At 43.6% G+C, this 14,616-nt stretch overlaps 1 protein-coding gene across 5 annotated transcripts in view; it reads right to left on the bottom strand.

The window, feature by feature from the left end:
* Nucleotides 1-14,616, bottom strand: part of DPP6 (dipeptidyl peptidase like 6) — a 1,123,726-nt gene that overhangs the window by 434,977 nt on the left and 674,133 nt on the right. The window contains exon 2 of one of the 5 annotated variants that reach the window (XM_017519790.2): nt 12,485-12,490. The exons of the other annotated variants lie outside the window; for them this stretch is intronic. Within the exon in view, the coding sequence (XP_017375279.1) occupies nt 12,485-12,487 (3 nt within the window). The 5' untranslated portion in view covers nt 12,488-12,490. The remainder of the gene's footprint in view (nt 1-12,484; nt 12,491-14,616) is intronic. 5 annotated transcript variants of the gene reach the window in all.

The following is a 14,616-nucleotide window of genomic DNA, read 5'->3' on the forward strand; positions in this document are numbered from 1 at the left end:
TTGTTCAGTTGCCCAGGTTGGAGTGCAATGGCGTGATCTTGGCTCACTGTAACCTCTGCCTCCTGGGTTCAAGTGATTCTCCTGCCTCAGCCTCCCAAGTAGCTGGGATGACAGGTATCCATCACCTTGCCCAGCTAATTTTTGTAATGTTTTTAGTAGAGATGGGGTTTCCCCATGTTGGCTAGGCTTGTCTCAAACACCTGACCTCAAATGATCTGCCCGCCTTGGCCTCCCAAAGGGCTGGGATTACAGACATGAGCCACCATGCCCAGCCATCCTTCCCTTTTTTTACATCCATGTGATCAACTTCTATTTCAGCACACCAAATTTAAATATTAATTTAGCAATGGTACGTGCCAATTTTCATCTCAACTTCTGCCCATCACATTGCCTTCAGGCTTTTCTTTTTTCAATAACTCCTCATTCAAGGTTTCAAGATTTTCCTGGTCTCTCTTCACGGGGAAACTCACCTATCCTTACTCTAAGTTTCAGTACCCTTCAGGGAAACCTATTTCCACTGCAGCAAGAGGTGGGAGAGGGACTCTGGAGACACTGCTAAAGGGTGCTAAAGACTACATAAGTCTGGGAAATTCATCACGCATATTGCCTGCTGAGACCAAGTTTTCAGTTCCCTGCAAAGTAGAGGGAGCATATAACTGGTAGTCCAAACTGTGGCTCTTTGAGAGACACAAAGGATAATAGGAATACTTAATAACTAATAAATATAACAGTTACATATTAATTATTATTATTAATTACACAGGAGTAAATAAGGACACATGGTCACACTGCAAAGGGACCACTTCTGCCCATGTATAGTCTGGAGAATACACTCTTATAATGCTCATAATTGTAACTCAGTAATCAAGCCAAAATGAGGTAGAATGAAGATGGCTTCAAAAAGTAGACAACGCAATATATAAATATATTTGCGTCGAATATTAAAAGTTTATTAGAATGTGTCAAATTGCTACAAACCAAAATAGATATTATGCAATATCATCCAAATGTTTAAAATTGTCTATATTGGTTATTAAGAGAAATTCATGGGCCAATATAGGCTTAGTAGGAAAGAGTTCTATGGTGGTTTAGAATTTCTACAAGTCTTCATATTTGCCATCTAGAACTTAATTTATTCATCAGAGAGTAGCTTTTTAGAACTTAGACTATCCATGAGCAACAAAATAGCTATGGAAAGTTCCACTGATTCAATCTCATTTCCTATTAGATAGTATTTTCTGTGGGAGAAAATCACTGGCCAGGGCCAAGGACAAGTAATTAGCTCTTGCTAATTCAGCAGCTTTTCATTTCACCCGAATTCAGAAAGAAAATAAGCCCTTTCATCAAGTCTGTGACTAGCAGGAATCTCTCAGTGGTACTGTTCATATAACCACCCCGGTACATGCAATTTCTTACAGCCCCAGCTGATATTCCTCAAACACGGTTAAGATGAAATTCCAAGGAAACCATTAGAAACAGAACGCCAAGACCAAATCTTATTCATGAAGCAGAATGATAAAAGTAATGTTATCTTCATTAGCCCAAATAATTGATACCTTTTGAGTATTGTTTCTATTTCATTTTTAATAATATTTATTTTAAAAAAATTTTTTAGAGACAGGGTCTCACTCTGTGGCCCAGGCTAGAGTGCAGTGGCATGACTATAGCTCACCGCAGCCTTGACCTCCTGGGCTCACATGATCTTTCTGCCTCAATCTCTCAAGTAACTGGGACTACAGGTGTGTGCCACCAAGCCTGGCTAATTTTCATTTTTTTTAGAGACAGGGTCTCACTATGTTGCTTAGGCTGGTCAAACTCCTGGCCTCAAGCAATCCTTCCCCCTCAGCCTCCAAAGTGCTGGGATTACAGGCATGGGCCACCAAGCCTGACCTGAATATTGTCTCTTGTAATAGTAATCTATACTTCTAAATTCTGTTTTAAACACATTTATTATATAATAGGAACATTGGTCAAAGTCCATATACAAATTAAAAAAAAACCCTAGGACTTTTGATTTGTATCAATTATTTGACCAGCCAATAATGTGACTGGTTTACTTACAAATATTCATCTGAACAAACGTTGCAGTGGTAAACCCCTCCCTGGCCCCAACACACTCATGATATGACAGTGTTGGATATTGTTACAGATCATGACATAGAGAATGTGTTTAGAAAAAGGTTTTAGAAAGATGATAAAGATATTTGCAAGACATATCACATGAAATAAGTTGAAGGAAGTGTTTCTCTTCAAGTACCAAATACTTAAAATCCTCACTCATTTGAAGGCATATCACATGGACCGGGGAGCAAACTTACTCTGTATCGCTCTAGACGGCAGAGTTAGAACCAAAAGGAAATTTAACAGAAGCGAATTGTGCAACACAGAAACTTCAGAATGTCTAACCGTTAGTACTGCCTGATGATAGAAGAGGCTGCTTCCTGGAAGTGAGCAGGATGAATGGACATCTCATGGAAATACCGGGGGTCTGATCCTTCAGGGAGGAAGGCAGCAATAGATGACGTTCATAAGGAAGAACACAGCAGAAGTTCTATGGACATATATAAGATGGAGACGAAAGATACAAAACTGTGGACGCTGGTACTTGGGGTGAAGAAATGAATGAGAGAAGCGCACTTGGTGAAAGTGGGGCAAAGACTGTGCTTCTGTCATGCCCACTGGACTAAGATAAGGTTTTGCACAGAAAACCAACCTGGTATGCATTAGGGAATTAAAAAAAAATGCACAGTAAGGTAACCCATTGGCATCAATGCCTATCCTACTCAACTGGAGTGATTCTGGATCATATACCTCATTTCTTAGGTACAGACGGATCACACTGCCTTTCCGGCGGCATTCTTGCATTAAAACCCACAGGGATAAAGATGTTCTTTACCAAATTCCATTTTTATTTGCCAAACTTTGTTTGTCAGACTGCAGGCAATTTTCTTTTACTACACAAAAAACATTGTAACCATAATAATGGGAAACATAAGAAAAAAGTGATGAAAAATCTTGTTAATCCAAAAAATTGACTTTTTAAACCATTTTCATATTCTTTTCTATTTCTGGTCTATATGTACATTTAAGTTTTAAGTAGGCACAACCACAGCATAGATATAGTTTTCAAGTTAGAATGCAGGCTGATATGTACTTCTTTGAGCATGTAATTTGGCTCCCCAAATGCAGACTTCCTCCTAACTTGCAGGAGTTGAACTGTTAAAAAATTTGAAAGGATTAACTCTGCTTTCCATAGAAGTCAGAATAAGTCCCTAGGTTATCCTCTGGCACATTGAGTTTCAGTAGTGTATTTCTCAGTAGAATTACATATTTTTTGCCTCGCATGGTGAAAATGAGGCTGTAACATATTCCCTATTCAGTGTGGTACCACATGCATACTTAGGAGGTCCATTAAAATGGAAAAGCATGTTCACAATCAACCATTGGCTCTAATAAGAATAAATCTTTTACCCAGTGATCCACATGCATCCATCCATCCATCCACATCCATCCATCTATCCATCCATCCATTTATCCATCCATCCATCCATCCATCCACATCTCTCTACCATTCACCCATCCTTCCATCTGTTCATCCATATCCATCCACCCATTCACCCACCCATCCATCCATCCATCCATCCACATCCATCCATCTATCCATCCATCCATTTACCCATCCATCCATCATCTATTCATCCACATCCATCTACCATTCATCCATCCATCTATTCATCCATCCTTTCATCTATTCATCCATATCCATCCATCCATCCATCCGTCCATATATCTGTCAATCCACATCTATCCATCCAACACATGTTTATCTAGGTTTACTATGTCAGGCTGGGTTTTGAGAACCTTGAATACAGGAATGAATAGACATTGATACTTTCAACCAAAGTTTAGTGGCTTTCATTTTTTTTCATATTTCTTCCTTGTAATCTAGCACAGCAATGGGGGAAGGGACAAACAATAAGCAGATAAGCTCTTTAAGAGAAGAGAAAAGCAGGACAATGGAGTTCTGAGAGCTGATTGCATCAGAGAGATCTCTAGCAAAGTGATATCTGAATAGAACTAAAGGAAACCTGTAGAGCTGACATCTGAGAAGACAATCCAGACAGAGGGAGTGGCAGGTGCCTGGCCTGTGAGACAGTGTAGGCTTCAGTGGAGACAGCAAGGAGGCAGTGGCCAGAGTGGGAGAGCAGGGTGACCATTCTATGAGAGCGGGGGGCAGCAGGGGCTTGGGAGTACAGAGCCTGAGGGCCAGGTGTGAGGGCCAGGTGCAGGCTTTGGCTTATCCCTGAGTGCAAGGGGTGTGAGCACAGTGTGTAAATAAGGCTCCCACTAAGGAAGGTGGCCAGGGGAGCTGCATCGGGGAAACACCTGCAGAAGCCAGGGTAGGAACAGGAGCGGCCAAGAAGGAACGGGGCAACGAGGCCTGTCCTGGCTGGCAGCAGTGGGTGTAGCGGGAAGTAGCTGAATTCTGGGCATACAATAGAAAGATATCAGCCAACAGTGTTATTCTGAGCGGGTCATGCAGACCTAGGTGTCAGGATGCATTTATGTACCCCTTTTGCATGTAAAGCCCTCTCTCAGGCTCCAGCCTTCTGTTTTCAAGAAAAAAACCACCTGTGACATGGCAAGTCTGTCCGTTTTCTACCTCTAAGTCAAATCTAAGTTCTACCCCACTCTGCTCACACCTCACTGTTCCTGGAGCAAGTGATTCCCTTCCATGCCCGCTTTCCTCAGCCCCCTACAGCTTTTCTGTTCCCTGGAATTCCCCTTCATCTTCGTTTGCCAGGCAAATCCCTTTGCATTCTTTACTTATCAGCTAAAATATCACCTCCGACATTATAGTAAATCTTGTCTGGTTTCATAGGCATTATTCTTCCAACCTAGACACAATCACAACACTCTGTGATTGCTTTTCCGTAACACTGTTTCACTATTATGCATTTAATATATATATATATATAGTTTTAATACACATACTGTATTATAGTATATATAGATTATTGTAATGCTTGCGTCATTACCAGAGGACAAACAACCTAAGGACACAGTTATCTTGCTGTGTCCAATGTCTCAATGCCTGGTGCAAAACTTGGGACAACAGAGTGCACAGAGACTGTGTTGAGTGGATGGATGGATGGATAAATGCCTTTAGAAGTAACAGAAAGGCAATCACTGATGAATGTAGAAAGCAAAGGGTTAATGCCAGCACAGTGGCTTGCATGAGACCCAAGCAGTAACGGACCCTGCAAGGCGTAATGCAAACTGACACACATGGTTGGCAATCCTGTCCTTTGTGACATCACTGTTGCTCATACTTATTTTTAACTCAGGTAAAAATAAAACAAACAATGAACTAAAACCAAACTATACCTTTTCTAAGTTGTTTGGTCATTTTAAACATAAAATTCACCTTTATTCAATGTTGTTATCTTAGTAATTTGTGATTATAGCTTGATTTTTGTGTGTACCAATTGCGCATCTTAAGTGCAAGTAACAGGTTAAGATGACAATGACAGACACCACAATGTCCGTGAACCGATTCGAGCAGGACCCTAATGCAGGCTGCCTTGATGTCCTCTGCAGCTGCAGCCTCTCCATCAGGGACCGAATTCCTAGTCTCTCCTCTCTGTGTTAAAATTGACACAGGTCACCTTGGCCTGAGCTTCGTCTCTCTCATGAATTTGCCTTGCTACCTTTATCAGACTTAACGAGAACTCTAAGGTGGAGACGATTTTTGAATGCTGCAAGGAGGGAAGGGGCTGGAGACAAAAGGCACTGATTGCTTAGGTGTTATAAGGATTAAATGTATATGTATTTGAAAGCACACCATAATTTACAACAATTATAGAAACATAAGATACTAATTTACCATTTACTGCTATCACCACTAAGTAATGTTTTAGCAACATATGGCATGTAATAGAGAGAGAACTCGAAAGTGCCTTAGATTTCCTACCCTTTATAAAGAAAGTGAAGGGGCTAGAGTGATCACATTCCACCATGACCCTCCAACTTCTTGTTTCATCCTGAGCTTTAATGAGGGGAAATCCGAAATTTAATTTTTGTGGGGTCCTCAAAGCAGAGTGATATCAGTTACTGGATCCATAATTGTGACTCCACAATAAAGTGATGCATTCTTCAAGCAGACAGTCACCGCCGTGAATGTTCCAGGCCCATGTCCCATGATGTGCTTATTTCATGTAATGCAAGTCCGGCCTTACACAGCTAAAGGGATAGAAGGAGTAACCTCCAGCAAAAGTGAGATTGGAGAATGATTTCACAATCAACCAAAGCTTCTTCCTAAAGACACACCCCTGCAGAAGACTGGAGCAATCAGGGCTGCACCGCAGGTGCCCCGGGGACAGCTGAGGTCCAGCCTTGCCAGCCACGGTGGGGACAGCTGGCAATTGTGCATTTTATGTCCCTTAGCTAAAGGCAGAGGGGTCAACCAGATGGCCTTCTCACTAGGGAAGGAGGAAGTGAAGTAAATTATTTCTCTCATAATAATCTATCTTTAAACCAATCAGTCTCTTCTATCAGGCAGCCTGCAGAAGTATATTAAGACTAGAAGACTATGTCTTGTTCCCAAAATAGAAAGCAGCCTTTTTCTAGGATATAGCCAGACCCAAGTTTAGGTAATTGATAGCTTTAAATAATGCCAGAGGATATGTATAAATCAGCAGTGACTTGGGATTCACAATGCAGGCTGGAGGTGGAAACACAGGCTGGTCTCACTGGAACAAGAGGACCCTCACTCATCGCCCAATAATGGGCTGCATGTACGTAGCAGCGAAGACTTTCCCACTGCCTGACATGCTCTTTCCTTGTGACTGTCGCTTTGTTTCTTGTGAGTCCTTTTGGGGTGCATTTGCAAGTTGTGGGAGTGAGTGAGGGAGGGATAAGGGATATGGTCACAAGACGTGAATTAATGCTGCCTTCATGTGAATAGCTGCAGAGACTGCAGGTGTGGGCGGCTAAGCAGTCCTTCTCCAAAGACCGGAGCAACTAATGCGGGAATGGAAGGCGGTAGTGGTGGAGGATGATGTTATCCGACCTTCCCCAACACACACTTCTGTTTATTTCATTCATTAGAAGTGAATTCTGGTTCACCTGCCCAACTTTTGAGGACTGGCAATTAATCATGCGGCACCATCATCTTAGTGGAAGCAGAGGAGTCGATGTTTCCAGTACATCCAGATACCAACCTGCAGATGCTCTTCCTCTCCTGAGCAGTGCCCACCACGGCCTCCATATTAATAAGGGACATCTCACTACCCAGGCTCTCCCTCGCCCTTCCCATATGCGCCTCACGGACTCATCTGGGATCCACTCTCCTTTGCTCAAATACATTTGGGAACTTCCAAAGTTGCCTGTTTTACATAACATAACTTAACGTTGCTGCCCGAGGGCACAGCACTTTGAAATCCTATCCACCACCATTACGAAGGCAGCTGTCAGCCCTCTACTTGACGATCAGCAAAACTGTGTTTGCGGAATTAACTTCAGCCATATCAATCCTTCTAGAAAACAAACAAACAGGCACATGACCGACTCAACAGCTATCTGTTAACATTTCTTCTTGATTATTTTTACCCGCAAATTCCAACATCAGAGTTCAAATTATTTTAGCCTCTTCAGTTTAATCGACTGGGTCTGATCGATTCTTTTATGAAATTAGTTTAACATGGAAGTGAGTCTTGCTTTTAGAGCTCAGTCTACTTTGGTTCTATTTTGATATACGTTTTAAAGGTATCAAGCTGTTTCATAGATTTCCAAATGCAGTAGCACTGTGACCCAATTACACACAGAAGAAATGTCACAACACATCATGTCCAAGAGAAATCCCTTTCAGTGAAAAGATGCCTAGGAAGTAAGCTGCAGAATTTGAAACTGAGCATTTGTATCTTTCACCTTGCTGTGTATGATAACAGTGTCTTAACGCATCTTCAGATAATGGCTGTTTTTGCATAGACTCACTGAAACCCACAGGCGATTTTGAGATGAGTTTTCTATACTGGGTAGCTTTTTGGCATGCTCAACACATCACTTCTCAATGTCAAAAATCCCTGCAGGTGCTCGATAAATATTAAGTAACTAACAAACCAGTCTCAAAGGCAAGGAACACCAGCAATTTAATGGCAGAGACTAAAATAATTTCAGCTCATTTAAAAAAAAGGGCTTGCCACCCTGGCACAATGTCCCAGCATGGCAGAGAGGCATCGTGAGAGTATCCCAGTCAGAATGATCTGAGATGCCCTCCTCCTCCATCCATGGGCCCCGGAAGCCACATTTCTAGTCTGTGAGCCCTCTCCTCTCCTCCTCAGCCAGAGACAATTAATTAGGCTAACCTAGGCCAAAAGTCTGCTCCAGGATTTGCAGTGTGGGTTTAAAATATTCCAAGTTGTTCTTGGCTGCTGTCACGAACCATGAGAACGGAAGGTGGGGAGGGAAGTTAAGTGCCTGCTGCCATATGGCATAAAGATTCCAAAGGAAATAAAGCAGATTCACAGAATGAGAGGAATGAAGTAGAGAGGCTCAGGATCAAAGACAATGGAAAGCAAAGAGGCAAGCGGTAAAAAAGGTAAGAAGCTCAAAGAGACAGGATGAGCTCCTCCTGGCTGCCCAGAGTGCTGGGATTGTAGGTGTGAGCCACCGCACCCTGTCAAAAATATAATTTTAAGTGACATAGATCAGGCACTAAAGAATATAAGGTGAATGTTTCCATTTGTATAAAGTTCCAAAGTGGGCAAACTACACTAGTGGTTCACATGCAAGGCCATGAAGGCAAGCCGGAAAGACATTTCCATGAAATCCAGGATGCTACATAACTCAACAAGGAGACAGGAACTGCAGCTGGAAAGAGGAAGTCTGGGTACAAGAGCTGCAGGGTGCTGGCTGTGCTTTCCTAGACCTGAATGGGTTATTTAACATCAGGAAATTCAGGTTACACCCACCTGTGAAGCTGTATGTTTATATGTTCCATAGTTTTTGTACCATAATATTTCACAATAGCAATGGTTAAGCACAGGTACTGGATCCCAGTGTCATGACAGGAAGCACTGGCCCAAAGTGGTGAACTAAAGAGACACATCCTACACTTGCACTCAGTGGGAGGGAGAGAGACATCAGGCAAATGCAGGTATGGAATTGCACATACCTGCCAGTTCCGGGAACTGGCACCTGGAATTCCTGTCCATTGAGGTAAAACAACGGACAGGAATTCCAGGTGCCAACAGGGAGTATAATGATGGGGTGTGTGCTGATTTTTACTAGGTATTGGGGCAGGCAAGGGTGCTCTGAGGAAGAGAATTTGAGTTGAAGGTTGAACAGTAGATAGAAATGAGGTGGTGGCCAGCTGGGGCAATTTTTCCGTGCCTGGCGCACATGTAACTGCACATCAGGAGCAAGGGGTGAAGCATCTGAGATCAGGCTGGACAGACAGGCCCAGACAAAGCCAGGCCCAGCCTCGTGGACCATGCCACTGGTCCTGTATTTTATCCAAACACAATAGGAAGCCAGTGGGGGATTCTGTAAGCCACCACTAATAACTTCTAGAAGAAGTCAAACATTAATTATTCAGTTTGTCTACTGACATCAGAAAAGTGCCTAGAGAAAGGTCAGGATTAGTTCCTTCTCCCACTGTGCCTTCAAATGTGTCAAATATCAGGCCAGTGTGGAATCAGGCACCTTAAAAAGTAAGCTATTCACACAGCAACTATAAACATTATCGGGATAAAATCAACGACACACACCTGACCACAGGATCACCTGTTACACTGCTTCCTTCTATTGTCTAAATGTATTTTCTTCCTAATATTTATTCACTGTGAAAAGCTCTGACATAAATTTCTTTTATGTATCATGGACCATTTACTGTAAGTAGAAGGTAGCAACAAATTACAAAATCAATGGTGCACATATCTCAGGATGGTAGAACAGCCTTCTAATCATTGTATTTCCATATTCAGGAGGACAACAAATGACTTTGGGATAGCAAGAACAAATTTTAAATCACATTTAGCAGCTGACACGTGTCCGTCAATAATCATCCAGGAGCCTGCTGGGCGCACATCCCCATCTCGGCTTCACTGGCTCATTTCCTCAATCTTCATTACTGTGGTTCTTAGCTTTCCACAAAAGTGCTAAAAGCCAACACAGATCATAATTAACCCCAGGGACCTAGGGGTAGACTGGAGGAAAATGCAGGACTCTGTATGGTTCCAACCTCACAGAAGACAGCAAAGAGGCTCTGACCAGGTAAGCTCCACTAGCGAAACTGGTGAGAAAGTGTTGGCCCAGTGCAGCCCATGGCAGCGACTCACTGGAACGTGCAAAGAGTTTGGTGTGGTCTCTCTCAATAGCTCCCTTCCTTCCTCCCTCTCCCCCTCCTTCTTCCTCTCCTCTCTCTGTCTCTCTTTGTTTCTCTCTCAATGTCCCCCATCACTGTCTCTCACACAAACATAATTAATGCCCTGCAATCCACAATTTAAATGAAATTCTCAGCCAGGCACAGTGGCTCACGCCCATAATCCCAGCACTTTGGGAGGCTGAGGCAGGTGGATCACCTAAAGTCAGGAGTTTGAGACCAGCCTGGCCAACATGGTGAAACCCCGTCTCTAGTAAAAATACGAAAAGTAACTGGGCATAGTGGTTCATGCCTGTAGTCCCAGCTACTCAGAAGGCTGAGGCAGGAGAATTGCTTGCATTGGAGGTAGAGGTTGCAGTGAGCTGAGATAGTGCCACTGCGTTCCAGCCTGGGTGACAGAGCAAGACTTCATCTCAAAAAAATAAAAATAAAATAAATTATCCCTGTTTGGGAACGGCCATGAACATAAAAGCAACAACAACAAACAAGAAATATCTGAGTATAAGCAAGCCCTGATCAGAAAGGCAGAAGAGGCTCAACTATCCAGAGTCATGAATTCAGTCATTTCTGTGATGAGTTATTTCGCTCATCAGAAGATAACAGCACCTTGATTGGAAAATGCCGATGATCCCAGCAGCACTCCCCATAGCTCAGGTGAGCAGCTCAGAAACAAGGGTGGGAGAAGAGAAGAAATATGCAGACAAGAATTGACCACGCACCGAGAGAAACGTGGAAGAGCGTATCAGATGCAGGGAGAGTGAGAAGCAGGTCACAGCCCCAAAGCCAGCAGCAACCAGAACGGACGGGGGAAGCGGCAACTGGAAGATCCCACCGGTCTGGACCTTTCTCGTGAAAGCCAGCAGCCACGTGAATCCCAAGGCCCCCGGCATGACACTGTGTGAACATTATAACTCTGCAGTGTTAAAAAAGGGGCAAATATGGGTCTATGATGGCTTTTTTTTTTTTTTACAGCAGCATGGTACATTTCTAAATAATTTCTGCCTGAAACTATAAAAACACAATCTGCACTTTAAGTAGCAAAATTTGGGGTTTTGTGAAGTTGCACACAGCAGGAACAAGAGAGCTAAGTTTCTGTCTTAAACTAAATTTAGTCTGTTAATGTTTTACTTTAATTTGATCAGTCCAGCTTAAACATTATTTTATGACCCAATCTCTTTAAATTGTTATAGTTTTAAACATCTAAGGATATCATTATCGTTCTTATAGGCAAAATGGATTTTTAAAAAATAAACATAGTTTACGATACACCGAGACCTGAGGCATGTGTTTTAGTCGTGACATGTACAACACAAAAGGAAAGACAGATGTCTTTGTTTTACTTCGAACATCGTGTAACAGGTGAAAAGAACGTATAGGGGCTAATGGAAAGCAACGGTGATGATTTTGTTGGAAAGTTGGACCTGTAAGGAAAGGCCAGGGTAATTAGTGTACTTATCTGGAGAAAGAGGGGCTGGCCAGAGCTTAATTACTGCCTCCACATACAATGCATCTGTATCATCCAAAGGATTTTGGACAAAAGAAATAATAATGATCTAGTTCCTAGGACAGAGGCAGAAGACGAATTGACATGACAAGAAGGTGTGTTTGAAATAGCTTCATGTATTTCTCAAAATGATGGTTCGAAGACAGCCTCAGATCCCCCTGGGTGTGCACGTCAAGTGCAGATTCCTGGACCCTCTGAACTGGAGTCTCTGGGGACAGGGCTAGAGAATATTCACGTTTCACAGTGTGCCCAGTGCACTCTTATCAACACTGCAGTATGAGGCCAGGAGCAGGGACTCACGTCTGTAATCCCAGCACTTTGGAAGGCTGAGGCGGGCAGATCACCTGAGGTCAGGAGTTCAAGACCAGCCTGGCCAATAGGTTGAAACTCCATCTCTACTAAAAAATAAAATACAAAAATTAGCCAGGCATGGTGGCATGTGCCTGTAATCGCAGCTACTTGGGAGGCTGAGACAGGAGAAATACTTGAACTTGGGAGGCAGAGGTTGCAGTGGGCCGAGATCCAGCCTGTGCAACAGAGTGAGACTCTATCCAAAACAACAAAAACCAAAAAACATTGTAGTCCAGCATGAGAACCATTACCTAGAAGAACTTCTTACACCTGCAACCTGCATAAGTCTGTTTGGCAAAGCCCCTCACAACTGGTTTAAGAACTGAAGGCTCAAGAGTTTGTGATGGAAATTTTTCAGATGTAAAATTCTGCCCATTAGCATTTCACAGACCAGTTTAGAAACGTACCCATGTAGGAAGGAAATTCTGATTGGCTGTCTTCTAGCCCTTGACTGGCCTTATTTAAGTACTGCATGAGTACATGTCATATGAGCAGCAGCTTTTCCTAAGTACAGTTTTTCCTTTACCAAGTCAGAAGCAACATGGGTGAACAGTGACATTATTACCAAACAGCACTCACGACTTGTGATGCCCACGTCTGCGTCTTGAATGTTTCAGCAAAACTCAAAATTTGAAACCCACACTCAGCATACATAAGCGCTGTGGCTAGCACCATAATGAACAAGTAAACTGGTAAAAACAATAATGACAATAGCCAAACTCGGTGCCTTATAAAATCCAGTGCAGCTGCCGAAAGCCTGCTCATCTAAGTGCGACAGGAAGCATGGACAAGGGCACTGTCAGTCCCGAGGGAGAAGGGAATGTGTGCTTCCTCCCCAAAACCCCTAGATCACTGTTAAGAAAAAAGAATATGTCCATTCAAGGGCTATCTCACTGCCCCACATTGGCCTCTCTTTGTCCAAAATGTTCAGACACGTATCATGCAACAGATCTCAGTGTACTTAGGGCCATAAATATTGGTGCTGATTAATTGTGACTATGGTGATTATGGAAGCGACAGCAACATACACATTCCATACCGGAATGCATGAAAACTCTGTCTTGTCACATAGCAGCATGATAGAAGCAATTCTCAACAGAATCTTCAACAACCAGTCCACTTAGTATATGGTATTCACTAGAACCGAAATGCTTAAAACTAGCTTTATTTAATAGTATTGCAGATTAACGGAGGAAAAGCTAAACTGCTTGTACTGTTATTTTTGCTCTTCATTTCTTTGAATTACTTTGGACCTCAGAAACTGCTTTACTCAGAGCACCTCCTTACCGTTACCCCCATTTTTTCTTCCAAAGGAAGTGGAGGGTGGGGAGGACAAGGATCTGGGCCAGGTTGAGATCTGGGCACAGGAACAGATGGGCCTAGCCTGAAACCACAGAGCCCAGGGCTACCAGGAGCTGTGCACTGCCCTGGATCACTGGGCAGACACCAGGAGAAAAGGAAGGTCCTGAATACCAATTCCAAGGAAGGGGTGTAAGAAAGGGTGAAGGGAAACAGAGCCTGACGTGAGGTTTTGACGACAGCGGCTCTCTGAACCCTTGGAGCTAGGGGTCTGAAGTGCTCTTCCGCCACCTGCATGCTTTTATGGGCGGTGTGCCCCGGGCCCTGGGAGATGGCACGGGCAAGCGGGGTGGGCCTAGGCTTGCTGGAGTGGCCCTGAGCCAGTGCTCCTCGGTGACCATGTAACTGCATCTCAAAGGACGGTGTTGGCACTTCCCCCGATGGCCTGTGCCCCCAGAGAGCATCCCTGGCAGCTGTCCTCAGGGCACCAGTGTTCCGAACACAGGGCTTTGCCGTCCTCCTTCCTCTGAGGACTTCACCAACACTTCCCTCAAGGTGCACCGCCTTTCATCTGAAAACAACCAGCGTTGCTCATGCCTTCTCTCTGGGTGCTACTCAAAGCGAGCGCCGTGAGCACTGGACATCATTAGCATCCATCTCTCTAGCACCAGGGAGCCTACTGACATTTTCACACATTGAACTTGCAATATTGGTTTCCTGAATGGAAAAGATTTCTCTTAATGAAAGAAACCACAGAGCCCAGATGAGCTCTGTGGGTTCTGGGCTTACAGATTGAAATGAGTCAGACATCCCTGGGTTTGCCTCCACCTTGTACCAGCAGAGCTTCCACCCATGAAACTCCTGGAAGCTCAAATGTCAGCTGGGAATAACATAGCCCCTGAAGCACTGAAGTGAGGATTACAGACAACATAAAGAGCTTCTACCAGAGTGCCCAGCGCAGAGCGGGCAGTCAACACACGTTGGCTATCAGTAGGCATTACCTATGCGAACAGCACCAAAGTGCACCTGTGTTTCACTGCTGGGGAAGTGCTATGGGCTGAACGTTGGTGTCTCCCCA

Source organism: Cebus imitator, unplaced genomic scaffold (genome assembly GCF_001604975.1).
Source record: "Cebus imitator isolate Cc_AM_T3 unplaced genomic scaffold, Cebus_imitator-1.0 Scaffold20, whole genome shotgun sequence".
NCBI classification, from domain to species: Eukaryota; Metazoa; Chordata; class Mammalia; order Primates; family Cebidae; genus Cebus; species Cebus imitator.